The 17,637-nt window shown below is 49.6% G+C and overlaps 3 protein-coding genes across 3 annotated transcripts in view; 1 reads left to right on the forward strand and 2 right to left on the reverse strand.

The window, feature by feature from the left end:
* SHMT1 (serine hydroxymethyltransferase 1) overlaps nucleotides 1–3,673 on the forward strand; it is a 10,995-nt gene extending 7,322 nt beyond the window's left edge. The window contains exons 9-11 of the mRNA XM_077828028.1: nucleotides 509–625; nucleotides 2,726–2,836; nucleotides 3,501–3,673. Coding sequence (XP_077684154.1) covers nucleotides 509–625; nucleotides 2,726–2,836; nucleotides 3,501–3,673 — 401 coding nt within the window. The remainder of the gene's footprint in view (nucleotides 1–508; nucleotides 626–2,725; nucleotides 2,837–3,500) is intronic.
* LOC144271673 (chemerin-like receptor 1) overlaps nucleotides 1–9,448 on the reverse strand; it is a 26,271-nt gene extending 16,823 nt beyond the window's left edge. Inside the window, exon 1 of the mRNA XM_077829157.1 lies at nucleotides 9,313–9,448. The gene's annotated coding sequence lies outside the window, so the exon portion shown is untranslated. The remainder of the gene's footprint in view (nucleotides 1–9,312) is intronic.
* Nucleotides 4,654–16,704, reverse strand: SMCR8 (SMCR8-C9orf72 complex subunit). Its single transcript, XM_077829155.1, has 2 exons — nucleotides 13,642–16,704; nucleotides 4,654–10,182 (listed from the first exon to the last, which is right to left on the reverse strand). The coding sequence occupies exons 1-2, from the start codon at nucleotides 15,987–15,989 to the stop codon at nucleotides 9,729–9,731; spliced, it is 2,802 nt and encodes a 933-aa protein (XP_077685281.1). The 5' UTR covers nucleotides 15,990–16,704; the 3' UTR covers nucleotides 4,654–9,728.
* Between the last annotated feature and the right edge of the window lie 933 nt (nucleotides 16,705–17,637).

The following is a 17,637-nucleotide window of genomic DNA, read 5'->3' on the forward strand; positions in this document are numbered from 1 at the left end:
ACAGACTCCCGCTGGCTCAGGCTGGATTGGGATGGTTATAGCAAGGGCCGGAGCTCTGTTATAATACAGCCTTTTAGGATACAAGTGCAGGGAGATCTTCCTCCGGCCACCCATCTGGGGAGAGTTTGAGCGCAGAGCTTGGCATGCAGAAATGATACAGGCGTCTAATACGTTGTTGTGGCCCGAGCCATAGACACAGCAGCAAACCTCAAGCCAATAAGGAGGACACATTAGCTACTAGGCCTGTTTCCTTTAGACTCCGGATAGTTCCTGTTCTCCTAGCCCTCCTTGTGCTGGAGCACTTCCCTGCCCCATGGCAGGCTGCTCCACCACCCTGTGGACCAACTCTTGCTCCCCGCAGTCCCGGGCAGCATTGTGGTTGTAACGGCAATGGTCAGTGGGAGTAGGACTGAGCCTAAGCGCTTAACTTCCAATATCCCAGCCTCAGCGCCTTGACTTCCAACGCACTAGATTGTGTCCATTTCACGTCCTTGTATTCCTCCCCCAGGTGGGTCTGACAACCACTTGATCCTCGTGGACCTGCGCAACAGAGGGACAGATGGCGGGAGGGCTGAGCGGGTGCTGGAAGTCTGTTCCATCGCCTGTAACAAGAACACCTGTCCTGGTGAGGAGGTCCTCTCTCAACTGACTGCTTAGCCAAGTTTGTAGTTTCACACAGGTTGCAGCCTGCTTCAGGGCAGCACCCAGAGAGCTGGGGTTGCTCAGGATCCCTGGGGAAACGGGGCCACTTTGCTAAGTGCCAAAAGACAGATTTAGGAGCCTTATCTTTAGGGCTGCAGATCTGAGCGTCTTGGCTGACAATTGAGTGTTGCTGGCTTGGCAAGCTGTGTTTGGCCCCCGAGTGGCCACACTTAGAACTGTTTTAATCAGTGAGGGGAAGAGACTTCATTGAAGGAAGAGGTAGGGTCAAGCCAGACAAACCTCCTCTCACTTGAGAAACCTGCCCTTGGTGGCGGGGCCAGATCTCTGCTCTGGGGTAAGATCCCAAGAGGAGGAAGGTCTGAGGCAGGCAAGAAGGTTTCCTACAGCGTAAGGACTGAAAGGGGGCCAGTGGCTCTGTTCTCTGTGTGTTCTGCTGAAGGCTGGAGACCCACCAAGGACAGCACCGGGGAATGTTTCTTCAGCATGACTAGGTTTTCCTTTCCCAGCGTTAACCCCTCACCTCCCTGTGCCCTTGGGGTTCTCACTTGTGGGCTTGTTCTCTGGTAAGCACTTTGGGTAGATTTACTCTGAAGTATTGTTGGTAAAGCTAAGATTTAGTCCTGGGTACTTTTAGTAAAAGTCATGGACAGGTCACTGGTAATAAACATTCACAGCCAGTGACTTTTACTATAAATACCCATGATGACTAAACCTCTGCTCCTGGGGCCCTGCTGTTCTGGGTGGCCCCTGCTGGCCCATTGCTCCAAGTCACCTAGGGACTGCTCTCCCGACAGCCCTCAGGGCTGCCCCCAGGACATGCTTGGGCATTCCCCGCGATTGCTGCCCTGGCTGCCCCTGGACCATGGCTGCTCAGGCCGTCCCTGGGGACGGCTGTACCGGCCGCTGCTCAGGCCATCCCTGGGGCCGCCCAAGCAGTGGCTGGCCCCAGGGAGGGTCCTGGGGTCAGCTGCACCTGCAGAGGTCGTGGAAAGTCTTGGAATCCGTGACTTTCCACAATCTCCATGACAGAATCGCAGCCTTAATTTCTGGATGAGCCAGCTTCACACTGATGCGTTTGGTCTGTGGCCGCAGACCGTGCCGCAGTTCCATGCCTAGGACCAGTTCAGGAAGCTGAATTCAACTCTTCTTCTCTGCCTCCTGACCTTGGAAACACCCAGCCCCTCAAGTTCCACACCCGGCAGGGGTAATTTAGGCTTTACTCTAAGTTCTCTGGTGCATGTGCCAGGGGGGCATTAAACCAGCACATGCCTAGCTCCTCTGCAGACAATCCCATATTAGAGTACTTGTTTGCCTGCTGACCTCACCCCAATTACCCCTCTGCCCTCCACTGCATTGCGCTACACTCCACCCCTGAAGTGGCTGCATTTCCATGCTGGAGCTGCCTGTATAAAAGGGACTACATAACCATGTACTGTTTAAGCAGGTGCTCTTGCTCTCTCCATGTCTGATCAGTGTGTCAAACCAGTGGGATCGGGGGAAGCCTGTAGGTGCAGGAGCTTTGTAGGCTGGAAGCAGGGGCAGGCTTCTCTGCCAGCCTCCATGCTGCTGACAGCGAGTCTTAGAATGCAGCGGGGAGACTCACCTCACGGCCTTGCTGGCTGGAGACATTTCCCGTGGGGAGCATGGGGGCTGCTCTTCCTTTTCTTCTTAAGCTCTGGTTCATGCTGGGGCTGAAAGGGAATTGGCACTGGCTGATCAGGACCTGGCTTGCTGTTCCCACCAACCCAACGACAGTTAAACGTACCTCTTCACTGTTGCTTCCAGGCGATTGGCAAGGTCACGGCCAAGTCTTGGGGCTGTAAACCTAGAGGCCAGTGGCTTTCCTGTTTCGCCATGCAGCCTCCTTATGAGAGCTGGGCAGAGAGGCGCATGTGGAAAACCCCAAACCAAGCCAGAGAGAGCTCTAAGATGAAGGATCCCACCCTCCTGCCTCTCCCCCCGAAATAACTTCAGCTAAGACCACTGGTCATGGGACTAAGCTTGCTCCTTCCAGTAGTGCTTGTGGGAGCATGGTTCTCCTGACAGAGTCCTTTTGACACAGGTGACAAGAGTGCCTTGCGCCCAAGCGGCCTGAGGCTTGGGACACCAGCTTTGACCTCCCGGGGATTCCGGGAAGAGGACTTCCAAAAAGTAGCTCATTTCATCCACAAAGGTAAGGCTGAGGCTGCTGCGCTTGGCTGAGCAAGGAGGAGCTGTGGCTCCAGCAGGTTCCAGAGCAAAGGTTTCTGCTGTAGAGGCCTAAGCCAGCTCCTCTTGGGACTCTGCTGATTACACTGGGAGTTGGACCATGCCCTGGGTGAACACTAGATTTCAGTGTGGCTCTACTGAACTGAAGGATCCTGGCCAGTCCCTGTGCTGTGTCCACTCCTAATCTAACTTGCCCATTTTCCAACTCCAAGGAGCTTTCCGAACGGTTGGTGCCACAGACTCCCCTTTGGGCCTGTAGTAACCTGGCACTAATGGTGGCTGCTGTGATGCACTCAGGCCTGCTCTCTGGGCGTCACCCCATGGTGGGAACAACCACACTTCCGCTGAGAGCAGCGGATCCCATGCAGGCTAGGCCCAGCGTCCTCCTGACTCCTCCCAGTTGCATTTGCTAGAAGAAGGTGTCTTCAGCCCACCAGCATGGTGCACGGCAGCAGGGCTGGCAGAGCTTTATGGGAGCAGGATACAGCCTGCGCCATGCATTCAGACCCAGTCTCCCCTCCAGTGGCAGGGGCTGGAGAGCTAACGGGTTTGCGTTCCGTGGGCTACAGGGAGGGAACAACTGTCAGTCTGAGCCGCCCTCTGGCAGCATTAACCAATCGTCCACACAGGGATAGAGCTGACGCTGAGGATTCAGAACGACATGAGCCCCAAAGCGACGCTGAAGGAATTCAAGGAGAGGCTGGTGAGCGATGGGAAGTACCAGGCGGGTCTCAAGTCTCTGAAAGAGGAGGTGGAGACCTTTGCTGCTGCCTTCCCACTCCCTGGCCTGCCTGTCCTTTAAAACAAGGCAGCAGCTGCACCCAATCCAGAGCTACCAGAGAGCTCTGGGGAAGCAAACTGGGATTGCGGTGCATCCACATCCACTAGGAAAGCATCTGTTGCCATCTGACAAGCCAAGGGAACTAAGAGAAATGTCACTCCCCCCACCCCCACTTCTGTTAACCTCCTCTCTCCTCCTCTTTGTGATTTGTTCCCACAAGGCAGATGGCTTTTAAAAAAGTTTAATTTTTTACCCGCCTCTCCCCCTAGGCTACCCCTGTAGGGCGCTGCCCCACACTTGTGGGCACGACCAAGGGGCTGGTAAGCCTCCCTTTAGGAAAGGGGTCCTTTTCTAGTAACTGTGAACGGTGCAGCACTTAACCCTTTTCAAAGGATTGAAATTGGCACCTGATATTTAATAAATCAGCTGCTTTTGTAATGAGGACAAACAGGATAGCTCTAAAGTCCAATTTCTGACAGATCTGCAAAAGGTGCTGATGCATCCCCACCTCCCACTGGAGTCAAGGGGGGCTGCAGATGCTCAACTACTGATTAATGGAATGCATGAACAGGCATTGCTCTGAGCCAGGGATCTATGCTATATTTTAAAGAGAGTCTCAGCAACATAAGCTGTTATATTCAGATTTCCCATGGGAGCCACTTAACATACAGTCACATTTTGTATTTAAAGGTTGCAGTAGGAAAGCATCAGACTTTACTACCTTAAAATATGTCTTGCTAGTTTCAGAATAGCTAATTCAGCCTTCCACAATCCCCCTCTCCATGGGAGAGAAACTCTGACAAGCAAGTCTCCATTGTAATCATGATTGGCAAACATACTAGTCCAGGTGCAGTTTTGCAAGACTGAGCTACTGAAAGAAACACATTTCTGGTGCTTTTATGGCTCCAAAGCACACACCACAGACTTCTCCTATTCATCAACGTTTTCAATATTTCAAGCTACCACGACCGGTCAGTTTTTCAAACATCTGAGCCCAAAGCTTCGTTAGGACCATTTTTTAATAAGCACAGTCAGATTAGAATGTAACCACAATGTATGACAAGAATAAGCTTTAAAAAATACAACCAACTTTTTCTGAATTTCAAAAATATCTGAACCCAAATAAATAATTTTTTTAAAAGTACATTTCTCCTACGATTCATTTGGTGTTAACATCGGTTAAGCTCTTGTGCAGCCACACCTACATCACTACACACATTACAATATGCAGCTTGGATTTCTTCCAGGTGACACTCGGTCTAGCTATTGATGCAGGTGCTCCGTACCCAGGTACAGACAAGGAACTTGACATGCAGTAATAAGATATGATGCTTTAAAATAAGACGAGAATTCATCACAGCCTACTCACCGCTCTCAAAGGCAGGTCTTAGCCCAGCCCCATTCATCTACTGACCTACCCTGCCCAGAGGCCAGATACCCTGTGCTTCTGCCTTCCGGCTAAAATGCATCTCTCAGCAACCAGTATGTAATAGGTTTATGATTTCTCAAGCTATGGTAGCAGGTTCTAGGCTCTCATTTTAAAACGTCTTGGCAGACCAGTCTTTTCTCTGTCGCTGGCTGGCTAAGGCTACGTCTACACTTAAGACACTACAGTGGCAAAGCTATAGTGATTCAGTGTAGACACTACTCAAATGGGAGGGGTTCTCCCATTGCTGTAGCTAATCTACCTCCCTGAGAGGCAGTAGCTAGGTCGACGGAAGAATTCTTCTGTCGACCAAGTAATTTTTCACACCCCTGAGACGAAGCTATGCCAACGTAAGCCCTTGCGTAGCACTGATCACTCGGGGTCCAGTGGACTACAGGAGCTCTGTATTTCAGGACCAGCCTCCTTCGCAGCTCACTGAATTTCCAGTTCTAACACTTGTTCTAGCTTTTCACTGGGACGGTTGGCTTTTGTAACTGCTGTAACCCAACAGCAGCCCCCTGCCATCCATTTGGGGCCCAAAGCTCCCAGGCACTGAGTCTGAACATGAGTTGGGCACTCAGTATCTTGCACAATCAGGCTTTCTGACCACACCGAGTCCGCTGCCTAATGAAAACCAAGAACATCATGCAATGCACAGTCCTCAGTCAGTCCTACAGGCTTTCAAACCCCAGCCACATGTCCAACCCCTTAAAAAGTGATCTATTACTATTGCCATAGCACAGGCAGAGCTTCCCTCTTCTAGTTTAAAGGCAAAACAGCCCTTGAGCTGCTTAGAAATGATTGCTACTGGCTTAAGGTAAATCTGAGCACTATTCTCGGAGAAACAGAGCTGGTAGAGAATTAACATCACCTCCCTCCGTATGGCTGACCATCCTAATTGTTGTATCTGAAAGCATGAGGCTAGGGTAATTAAGAGTGCAAGCCAACAATACATCTTCAAACACGGGAAGTTAGAGGACAGTAATTGCAACCTGCTGTCCTGGCTAGTCATGGAAGGCCACGGGAGACCTTTGCTCTGATGAATTCTCATGTGGGGCTTACAACCATGTCTCCCTGACACAGACAACACAAAAATAGGAAGTGGACCCACAGCCAGCCATGCAACGTGTCGTGGGGTGCATGCTGGTGGCACTCACAGAAACACAATACGACACTGGGTCTGCAGGCTTTCAGAGGGAGAGACCTCATTTAGTAATGTACAGCAGCAGCCACTAGCCAGCAGGGTCTGGTACCACGCCCGGTCTAAAGAGTGTGGCTGACTCTCAATAGGCACTGGTGTCTTACCTTGGCCTTTGCAGCGTAAACCAGTTACTAACATGCATGTCAGGATCAGCAGTGGGGACCATTAGTATTACGGTCCTAATTAACGAATGGTTCCTGATAGCTGAAGGTATTGAGGCAACATGGTTAAGGACCAGGTAAAGTCTTAAAAAGTGCCTAAGCAAGGATTCTTACAATACGGTAAGTCCATAGACTCTGAAAGTTTTCAATCAAGAGAGGCAACTTCTAAGAGTTGTCTCAACTTTCCAACCACCGTCAGCCAGTTCAGGCTTCCGTAGGCTTTCCCCCTCACTGTGGATGAAAGGAAAAGGGAATCACAAGCAACAAGGATCTACCAATTCAGGTTTAAGATCCACTCCAGCTATGCCTACCTACTTTCAGTGGAACAGCCTCTGTTTCCTGAAGTGTGTTTATCTGCACTGCTCGCTCAACGTTAAAACAAATAAAAGTTGCGTGTAGCATAGGGGTCTCTCTTAATCAGGAACAAAAGGGGCCAGTCAAATGGTCCAGGATCACCCCCAAAGTGGGGGAAGATTCTGAAATTAAGAAGAATTGCATTGCGATAGGTAGCTCAGAGGAGCGAGACTGGTGGAAGCCCAACTGTTGCTAACCCCACCTTGCAGAACATTAGACCCCGATGCAGTTTTGCACATAGAGAAAAATGAGAATCTTCATTCACCACCTTAGGAGTCTGATTAAACAAAGTACAGATGAAGGCTGCTGTAACTAGAAAGTCCCATAATATTGTATCCTGCAATCATCACCAGTGCTGCTCCACTGCTCTGAGCTGTCAGCTAGGGAGAGACAAAAGTCTCCCAGGACTTAAGTATGTCTTACCCTCCTCACTCCCGATTAGCGTCAGGTTATTTTTCAGTACAAAGATGCGGTCTTGAGATGAATATATTTCCACTCGGTCAATTAACAGGCAGAGAGGTTACGACAATCATATTACCTGCATTATTCACTTAAGATCCCAGCTGTTCTTTTTCTACTTGGAATCTTGTCTAGGCTTAAGGTTATTAAGACACATCCTTGATTTAACAAGCAGTGGCTTCAGTCACCTAGTACATTACAGTGTTTTTATACAAGCATAAAAATAGCTTTCACTTAGCAGACCCAGTTCACATGCAGTAGCTGCATACAGGCAGTCACATTTAGAATCTGAAAAAGAGAAGTTCTTTAAACACGCTTTTCAAATGTGCAAACAATTCTTCAGTGTGGTGTGCAGAAACATGTAAAGCTGACGTGACACATGCATACACTGCTCAACCCTTCAGCAAAAGGCTACTTTGCACTGGCTCCTGACGGCATGCTAAAAATCACAAGTAACCGCCAACTTTAGTGAGCCTGTGGTAACTCACTATTTCCTGTTTGACCTGGTCTCACTGTAAGCCATCAGTTGTGATAGTAACACTTAAAACAGTCATCCCTCCCCATTGCTTCCCCCTGGCCTGCTTCAGTACAGTCTCAAAGACGTTTCTGTGTGTGACGAGGAGTCAGTGTTACAGCACTATGGATGCTAGGAACATTCAGTGCAATATGTCTCTAAGGAGCCTCTCTTTGTTTGGGATGCATGTTACATAATAGCACAGCCATCGCGTCAAGTTTCAATGGAATCTAAAATACACTAACAAACCCAACACTCTGCATTGCAGCTTCCTCTGGTACATTAGAGAAATATACATTCAATTTCAGCACTGTCTCACATAATCACATTAGACAGAGGTTTAAAAAATACACACACATACACATACACTTCAGCTACTCTAGTAAAACCTATGTTCCCCCCGAATCAGATGAGAACAGTGCTAAAAAGAAATAAAACCAAGGGGATCTTTTCCACCAAGACTTTTCTCTCACGTAAAAGAACTTGGGGGGCTGGCATTGGATGTACTGCGGTAATCTCTAGCCAAGGGGTGGCAATGGAAGAGATGCATGACGAAAGCAGAGCATGAATCCTTCAGCACCCACCATAAAAGCAATATGAAGGTTCTGGCACAGTTTGCAATGTGGGTGGAGCTTTGAAAGTCCTCAATATCCAACAAATAGGCTCAGTGAAATGCAGTACTGCATGCGGCATCCAGAACTACCCAATGGATGCTATGGGAGAGGTAGTAGAGAAGTTGCAAAGGCATGGCGTTAAAAATAAATAAACTTGGAGTGGTGAGACAGAGCCAGCAGCAGCACTTGCTGCCGCCACGCCTACACTCATTTTCCTATCCAATGCAAATCTAGCCCCCGACACAAAACTACAAAAGATAAAACATTCATTCCAGATCTCTCCTGAGTGCCTGCCCTAAGAGGCTCCTTGTCCCCATCCCTCCCTTTGCGTGCAGCTTCAGATGAGTTGCACTATTCGTTCTCTAAACTCTGAGAGAGCAACCAACAGGGGCCCTTATTGCTATTCAACTAGCATATTTCCTTCAAGGTTACACCACAGCAGTGCTGCAAAGTCTTAGCAAGCTTTAAAGACTTGTAGGTCTCCTTCCCCATCCCCAGGTCATCAAGAAAAGAGTATGCTGCAAATTAACAAGGCACAGTGCTCTACATTCACACTGAAGGGGGAGCCTCCGTGCAGTCTGAAGACACAGAAGGACTCCTTACACCTTTTCGTCTTCCAGCAAAGCTGAGAAGTCAACAGAAGAATACATGCTTCGATCTCTAGCTCATAGGCTCAGCAACAATCAATTCCATGAACCATTAACGAGCACAGACAATGCAAAGGGGCACTGTAAATTATTTCATGTGGGCGGGTAATTTTTAGCCTCCATCATGCTTGGAAGCTTTAATATATAGAGATCAATATCACCCCCACACTTGGGCAAATGCATTTTGCTGTATATATAAAACAGTCGAAACCCCCAGGGCTCATACTTTACTCCTGTCTATGCACTAGCAACGCTGATGTCGCCAGGAAAATGCAAAGTTTTACCTTGAACATACAAGTTACCATGCACTGAGGGGACTGGACACTACTCGTCAGATGTCACCCCACAAGGATAGCCGACTTCTCCCACCCTCACTGCGTCATGAACATGAAAGGAATGGTGTTCTTAGTAAGGTTTTTAAAAGTTGACAGTGTCCCTTTAACATATAAAGATGGAGTGGCCAATATTTTTAGATCTCGTTTCTTTGCTGGGGTACAACACATCCAGTTCTCAGCTGCTGGGAGTCTCACAGAAATCAGGTTCCTTCAGACACAATGTTTTCTACACAGCAGACTCTTGCTTGCAAATATGTTGACTGCTTTGCATTCTTCCCGATATATCAGTTATTTGTAAATAGCCAAGTCAAGCACAGATGATCTTCATCAAAATCAGAGTCCATAGAAGGGCAGCCCAGATGATACTAAATTTTGTACAAAAAGCTGGGAACGTAGTCATATCTGAGCACAGGGTTAATACCCCTGACAGGTTCCTGAATGTACTGCAATTTCAGCAGCTCTGCTAGGTACTGTACCACTTTGACATCTTCATTCACAAGTCCCAGATGAAGTTTCAGAAAGTTCATCCTGCGAGACACAATGGATTCCTCTGTTTCTGTCTCGTTGATGGGAAGGTGCAAGTGATGGCAGAAGGCATACAGGAAGGCCTTAGAACACAGCTGAGTTAGAATACTTTGGACGTGCATATAGTAGGTGCTGCCTCGTTTGATCTGAGTGCGGTGATCAGCAAGCATGGGCACCAGGGTTCCTTTATAAAGGGGGCAGCGTAGAGTCTTACTGTCTGCATCCAGAATGCTGATGTACCGGCTGTATCGACTCAAGGAGTGCAGCATATTAACACCAGCAGGGGAAACCACTCTGCAAAAGAGAAGAGAGATACAGCATACTAAGGAACACAAGGGAAGCTGTGAAACACTGACAGATGATACAAAGACACGATGTTTGTACAAACTAGATTGAAAGGTTTCATAAACTACAGCACGATCATCTTTAAGAGTAAACTTGTCACTCGGATTTGGTAGCAGAGATCGAACGTAGAGGAGCCTTTAAAGGTGTCCACAGTGAATCTTGGCTTACACTGAAATACTCCTGTGGGAATTCTGCGCCAAAAAATTAAAAATTCTGCACCAAAAATAAAAATGATGTGTACAATATTTTAAAATTCTGTAAATTGTATTTGTCAATAAATAAATGTGGCTCCAGCATGGCAGTGGGGAGCAAATGCCACTGGCTGCACTGACGTGGGAGATCACCCTGAAGCCCCCACCTCCCGCAGTATAAGGACTTGGCCGTGAGGCTGCACCTGACCCTGATACAGTGCAAGGGCTGGGCCTGCCCCAGAAACATCTCGGGGCCCTGCCCCTCTGTGCCAGGCGCACCTGTTGTGGGTGGGCAGGCTCAGCCCAGCAGGATCCAAGTGTGGAGAGGTTTAGTGGGGGGGATCCAGGTGTGGGGTGAGCGGTTTCTATGTGGGGCAGTCTGGGTGCAGGTGGCTCCGTGGGAGATCTGGATGCACAGGGGCTCATTGTGGGGTTCCGGGTGCAGGGGCAATGGGGACTCTGCAGGGGATCCGGGTGAAGGTGGTTGGGGCTCAACGGGGGGGTCTGGGTGCTGGCGGAGTGGGGCTTGATGGGGTGGCGGTCCAGGTGCAGCTGGTTAGGGCTCAGTGGGGTGTGGGGCTCATCAGAGGGGTCCAGCTGTAGGGTGGTAGGGCTTGTCAGGTTCAGGGTTCGATGGGCCTGCTTAACGGGGAAGCCCCAGCTGCTGCCAAGGGGATACCGCATGCCGAGCTCCTGCTGCCCACCCATGATTCCCCTATTCCCTTTTCTTCTCCATCCCTCTCCCCTCACTCCTACATTCCTCTGCCCCTGTCCTGTTCCACCCCCCCGCCTTCCTTCCCACTGCCTCTTTCCCCCACCCCCACGGTCCCCCCTTCCCTCATTTCCCCCACCTCAGGCACTCACTGCTGCACAAGAAACAGGAAGGCTCCCAGCACAGAAAAGAATTGCAAAACTAGCACTAGGACCCAGGAGGCAGCGTTCAGCTGCAGAGTCAGCGGAGCAGAGATGTAGCCTCCTTCCTTCAGCTGGGCAGCTCTGCACTTGCAGAAATGGGAGGGGGCAGGGGGAGGATAACCCTGCATGCCTCGCCTCTGTTGAGGGGGGGCAATCCCCCCAAAAAACCCTGCACCTATGGTAGTCCCCCTTCCCCAGGCAGCTTTTTGGCAGGGAAACACAGGAATTCTGCGGGGAGCGGGAGAGGTGGTAGATAGGAAGTCAAGTCACTACTATCCAGGGGCATGCAAGAACTAAGAAGAAATTGCTGGTAAATAGACGCAAATACTGCTACAACCGTTCCCTACTGGAAGTGAAGGAATAGCCTTTAGGGGTCCCCTTTCCAACAGCGCCTCCTGTCCCCCAGAATTATTTTTACTAGATAGTTGCTTTGATATTGATGAAACTCTACTTGTAGAGAAACTTTTTGTAAACAATCCTTAGACAAGAGAGTTCCACTACAGAGTCTGGGCCTTTCTCGCCGAGATGCGAAGTCAAAGGACATTCACAACAAGCAGGTTTCAGAGTAACAGGAACTAACAAGTGTATGTGATTTAACCAAGATAATCATAACCCTAAGACAACTCTGCCCAGTGCTCCCAATTCTGCATGGTTAAGGTCACCTTGTCAGGAGAGGCGCACCCCAACCTCATACCAGAGGAAAGAGTTGCTGATCTGTAACAGGGGGTACTAGCCATCCCTCCAAACTCTAATCTCAACCCAGACACAAAAGCCAGAGCACAGTAGTAACTGGTAGCACAGTTAAAGAACTGTCATTTTGACTTACATGGATGTTTGAATAAATGTACCATTCAAGATGATTTAATAATTCAGAGCTTCTGGGTAAAGCAAAAAAAGCACCAACAATTCACCAGGCAGATTTCTGCATTTTGATTTTTTTTTTATGCTAAAAAACTGCCTATTCTAGTGGAAATTATTGTAACTAAACTCTTAGCATTATAAACTTTGATCTATATCCTCTGTGGGCAAGAGTGACAGTGCAAACTTTCTAGAACACAGCTTCATTCTATAAAGGTAGGAAATGCAGCAGGCAAGAGCACTGTTGTATAGCTGGTTTTATATAGTAGCAAACAAAGTAATACCGTACGTTTTAAGAAGCGAATAATCAGATTTTAGAAATATCTTACAGCCCCAGGGAAACCCTCTTCCAGTGCTGCTTTTCCACAGAATATCTTCACCTACAGCTGAAGTTGCCCAATAAGCCAAACTGTCGTTTGAACCTTGCAGCACATGGAGCAATTTGTGCCTGTCATGCCAGTGCGGTTTCACCCTAAACACATTCCACTGTATTTAGACATCACCACAGGGCTCAGAACAGGACTTCTGCATCTCTCCCCATCACCTAACCCTAACCTAGGTTAGGTTGCTAATACACTGATACAAGCAGGCCACTTTCCCTCTAACTCAAACAACTGCTGTTGGTCAGATGTTCTAGCCTTTCATTTAATCGAAAGCACATTTCTAAATAAAAACGTAATGGAAAACTAAAGACCCATGTGACAAGGAGGACAGTTTAAAACAAACTTCAGCTAGAAGAAAAGCAAACTTTTACCCAGGAGGTTCCGACCCCTCTAATGGGAACACAAGAACGAATTCAAAGGGACACCTTAAAGTATTATGGCCCTGCTCCAGCAAAGCACTGGACCAATACACTTGCTTGAGTGCTTTGCTGGATGGGGCGGGTCTTTGGTATTTTAGCTGAATGATTTCCCATTGACTTTCAAAGGAATCTGATAGCTAACACCCAACAGAATGCACTGGAAGTTTAACACTTAAAAGGATTTCTAGGAAGGAAAGTATTGGAGGAAATACCACCCTTTAGACCCGTGGTCCCCAAACTGTGGGGTGTGCCACCGTAGTGGGGCACAGAGGAACATTCTGGGGGGGGTGCAGCAGGTTCGGGCCAGCCCCTGCAGGGGAGGGAGCACCAACCAGCTCCAGCCCCAGCTTCAGCTCCTGGCCCCCACTGCTCCCGGCCCCTGGGTGGGGTGTGACATAAAAAGTTTGGGGACCACTGCCTTATACAGACACACATGTACACCTAACAAACAGAATGTGTAGCAACAAACCCCAACAAATGAAAGTGACTACAGAGGCAGGAGGGTTTGCTTACAGTATCAATTCCCCTTCAATACTTCCTTTTTTAATGTAAGAGGTCTCAAAAAAGGAACTATTTGCTTGGACCTCTTAACATTAATCAGCCCATGAATCTACTGTTTGAAGGAGATCTCTGTTAGTTTACCTCTGCAGTCCGATCAGCTTCCACTTCTGAAAATCCATGATATTCAAAGGGGAAGTGACCCAGTGTTTCACAGGCTTGGCATACACCCCACAATTAGGAACAAAGATGGAGAGAGCAGTCACAAGTTTCTTTACCATTGCTTCATCTTCCCCCAGCACTATTAGTGTCCTTCCACTGAGCAGAGAATATATTGCAGGGTGAGCAAAGGGATATTGCCTAATGAACTTCAAGGCATTCTGGCCAGCTTTTTTTTTGTGCCTTTCATTAAAGTGACTGAGAGGATGAGCAGGAGAAGGAGTCTTATCAGAACACGTGGATGCTGCACTGCTCACATAGCTTGTGGAGTCTGAGTAGTCATCCAGGCTAATTCTACTGGCCTCTTTACTGCTTAAGTAATGCGTATCAAGTTCATATGAAAGGAGTCCTCCTGAGACGTCATCATGTGAAGAACAGTCTGTGAAGTTCACATGAAATCCCTGATCCACCTGCCGAAATGGCTGTGGTGGAATACTGACCACACCATCATCATCAAAATGTTTATGTGCGAGGTCAGGTAGAGGCTCTAAAAAGTTTGGAGACTCTTTCCCAATACAACAGGCAGAATCAACTGGCAATAATTTCTCCTGTTCAGAATTGCCTTCCATCTCTTCAACGTTAGACGGATTTAAACTTGGGCTGACGTGAATACCTCGGCCTTCATCATCTGCATAAGATTCTTCATTAATGGCACTTGGGTAGCTTGCTTTAAAATCTTCAGGGATTAAAGATTCCGAAGGACACAAGCTAAGGACTTCAATGCTGTCCTCACTGATGGTCCTTCTGCCGACTGCCTTGCTCCTGACCACTTGTGGACTTGGGTGGATAGGCAAACTTGCCTGGCTCTCAGATTTTGTCAGAATAGCAGCAGACTTTTCTGTTCCCAAAACCTCAATGCTTTCACCGCTACTAATACTCCCTTTAATGTCTGCATCAAGGTATTCCAAATTCTCCTGGTCAAAACCAATAGGTTCAGTCACTCCTGGTTCTTGGGAATCTTCAATCTCCTGCTCCATCTTGATAGGTACAGACTCCACACTAGATTTGTAAGATTCCAAGCTGATTAACACTTTAGGAATTGGAGATTCTTCCAAACACTTCGTGTTGACAGTGTCTTGATTAGATCCCTGGCAACCACTGTACTGTTTTTCAGCTGGTTTTTCATCTAAAACAGACTTATCTTCAAAAAGAAAGTTAGTTATACTTTGCTGCTTTAAAAGGTCTTTACAGATCTGATTTGTCAAAAGGTAGCACACATCACCTCTAAATGTTTTCTCTATTTGATTTAACTGATCAAGAGTTTGGGTGAAAAAATAAACATCACAGAGTTCCTCCAAGGTTTTCAGCTTCTTGTCAAAACATTTGGCAGATTTTGCTTTGATGAGTTTAGGGGTGTAAGATGGCATCCGTGCATAAAGATGCATTTCACCAGGCTCATCAGGGTTAGCGGTAGTAGAGTCTTGATCAAAGCTTGCGTTAGCTTGATCCAGTTCACACTCTGGCTCATATGGATGGAAATCAGAATTCTTCAGTTTTCTATAAGGATATGACCTGATTTGCTTTAACAGGTCTTGATGCTCAATAATGGACTTTTCAACACTTGCCAGTTCATTAGCTTTCTCAATGGCTTGGGTTGTATAAAATCCTTTGTCATTGGCTTTCTTCTGTATCTCTGTTTCATTGTGCAGTACAGTCCTGGTGTAATCAAGGTCTTTCAGTTTCTTTTCAAGTTCATTGGCAAAAGCTTTCCTGTTACCAGTCTTTAAGCACTCTGATGCTTTGGAGAACTCCGTAGAGAGCTCCTGAAACTGATGCATGATTTTGTGCTCGTCAGTTGAAATGTACGCCATGCAGAAAGGCCTCACAAAGCCTCTAGCTTCAAGGTCATAAAGAGTTAAATGATGCACATAAGCAAAAGCCCCTTCCTTGGAATCTCCCAACACCACTTTGGAATCCTCCACAAAGTTTAGCTTTGGGTAGGAGCATCCAGGAGGGTGCCCCACAAAGGAGGCTTGATAATCCACAGACATGATCCGGAGGGAAAAATAGTTCAGATCAAAAGTGCCAGAAACTTTGGCATCATCCGGGATGGTCAACAAAGGCTGCGGGCCCACTTGCTCTGAGAACTCAGAGATGAGAATGAAGTCCTTGGTGAACTTGGAGCCTGAAAACTTGGACCAGGGGTTGGCACCATGGTTAGCAAAGGGGAAAAGTGGCACAGAATACTCCTCGGGCAGGGATGGTTCATTGTATGACTCCTCTTCAAACTCTTCCTCTTTGGTAAAAGCCACCACATCAGGGGCGCTGATCATATTTATAGGTGGAACGAAAGGACATGGAAAAGGGAACCCTTCCCCCAACCCAAAAAATGAAAAGATCAACCAGAACCCATCAAGAGAAGGATCCCTTCTGCCACTAAAGGAACTGCCTCCTTTCCCAAACCCTGTCCAGGGCTAAGGGCCTCCCACCTCAAGGTCTCTGGGGGGTGGAGCAGGAGGGGAGGGAGTCAGCCCTCCTCATCCAAGGTGCCTGGCAAGTTAGTTCCCCATCTCTTTTGGTTCTCAGTCCCCGGGATCAACTATTCCTCAGCCCCAGCCACGCACTCAGCACCCCTAGAGATCAGCTTCACGCCGTTTTCCAGGTACCCCTAATTCCCGCAGTCCTGGGGGCTCAGTCTCAGCCTCTCCCCCCACCCCAGGTTCTCAGTCACGAGCCCAAAGGACCGGGTCCCCCACGCCCCGGGATGCCGGGGGCGGGCCCCCTCAGCCAGCTCCTCGCTCACGCTGGCGGCCTCCCGCCCAGGGCCGGTTCTCTCCCCAGTCCGGACACGGGCAGGGGCCGGCTCTTGCCCCGCCAGCTCGGCCCTCCTTGCAGGCACGGAGGGCGGGCTGCTCCCCCGGCCCGGGGCCTCCTCCACGCCAGGCGCTAGCGCGAGCCGAGCCAAGCCGCCCCGGCCCGCTTCCCCCGGGCTGGCGCTCGAACCAGGAACCGCCACTTCCCTCACAGGCCCCCCGGCCCGGCAGCCATCTTCCGATCACATGACCGTCCGGTCTGTGACCCCTGACCCGGAAATGGTTTCGGTTTTTGTGTGTGCGCCTGGGGGTTGCTCTGTGTAGTGTTGCCAGTGTAACCCTCCAGACGTTATTGAAAGCGTCGGCGGCGCCTCGCGGGCAGGAGCAGAAGCGAATCACCGTTTTCAAAATCGAAATGACGCCGCGGGGCCTCTTGGGAGTTGTAGTTCTCGCCCGCAGCAAGCGGCGGTGTCACTTTGCGGCAAGGCGTAAAAATAGGTAAACGGCGCCCTTTCCCTCTGTCGTCACGACAGTGTGGACTGCGGCGGCGGAGTGGAATTCGGCGGGGAGGAGGGAAGGCGAAGCGGTGGCGGGAATCGTGGCGCCCTGGTCCTAGGAGACCTCAGCACGGCGGGGAGCGGACCCCCTGGCATTAGGCTGAGCGGGGAGGGAGAGGGGGATCCCCTGCCATTGGGCTGAGGGGGGAGGGGCAGGGAGAGGGGGAGCCCCTGCCATTGGGCTGAGGGGGGAGGGGCAGGGAGAGGGGGAGCCCCTGCCATTGGGCTGAGGGGGGAAGGACAGGGAGAGGGGGAGCCCCTGCCATTGGGCTGAGGGGGGAGGGGCAGGGAGGGGGGGATCCCCTGCCATTGGGCTGAGGGGGGAGAGGGAGGGGGGAAGGACAGGGAGAGGGGGATCCCCTGCCATTGGGCTGAGGGGGGAAGGACAGGGAGAGGGGGATCCCCTGCCATTGGGCTGAGGGGGGAGGGGCAGGGAGAGGGGGATCCCCTGCCATTGGGCTGAGGGGGGAGGGGCAGGGAGAGGGGGATCCCCTGCCATTGGGCTGAGGGGGGAGGGGCAGGGAGGAGGGGGAGCCCCTGCCATTGGGCTGGCTGGGGGGCTCAAGGAGGAGGGGGCGCCCCTGCTATTGGGCTGAGGGGGGAGGGGGAGC

This window comes from Eretmochelys imbricata, chromosome 10 (genome assembly GCF_965152235.1).
Source record: "Eretmochelys imbricata isolate rEreImb1 chromosome 10, rEreImb1.hap1, whole genome shotgun sequence".
Lineage (NCBI taxonomy): Eukaryota > Metazoa > Chordata > Testudines > Cheloniidae > Eretmochelys > Eretmochelys imbricata.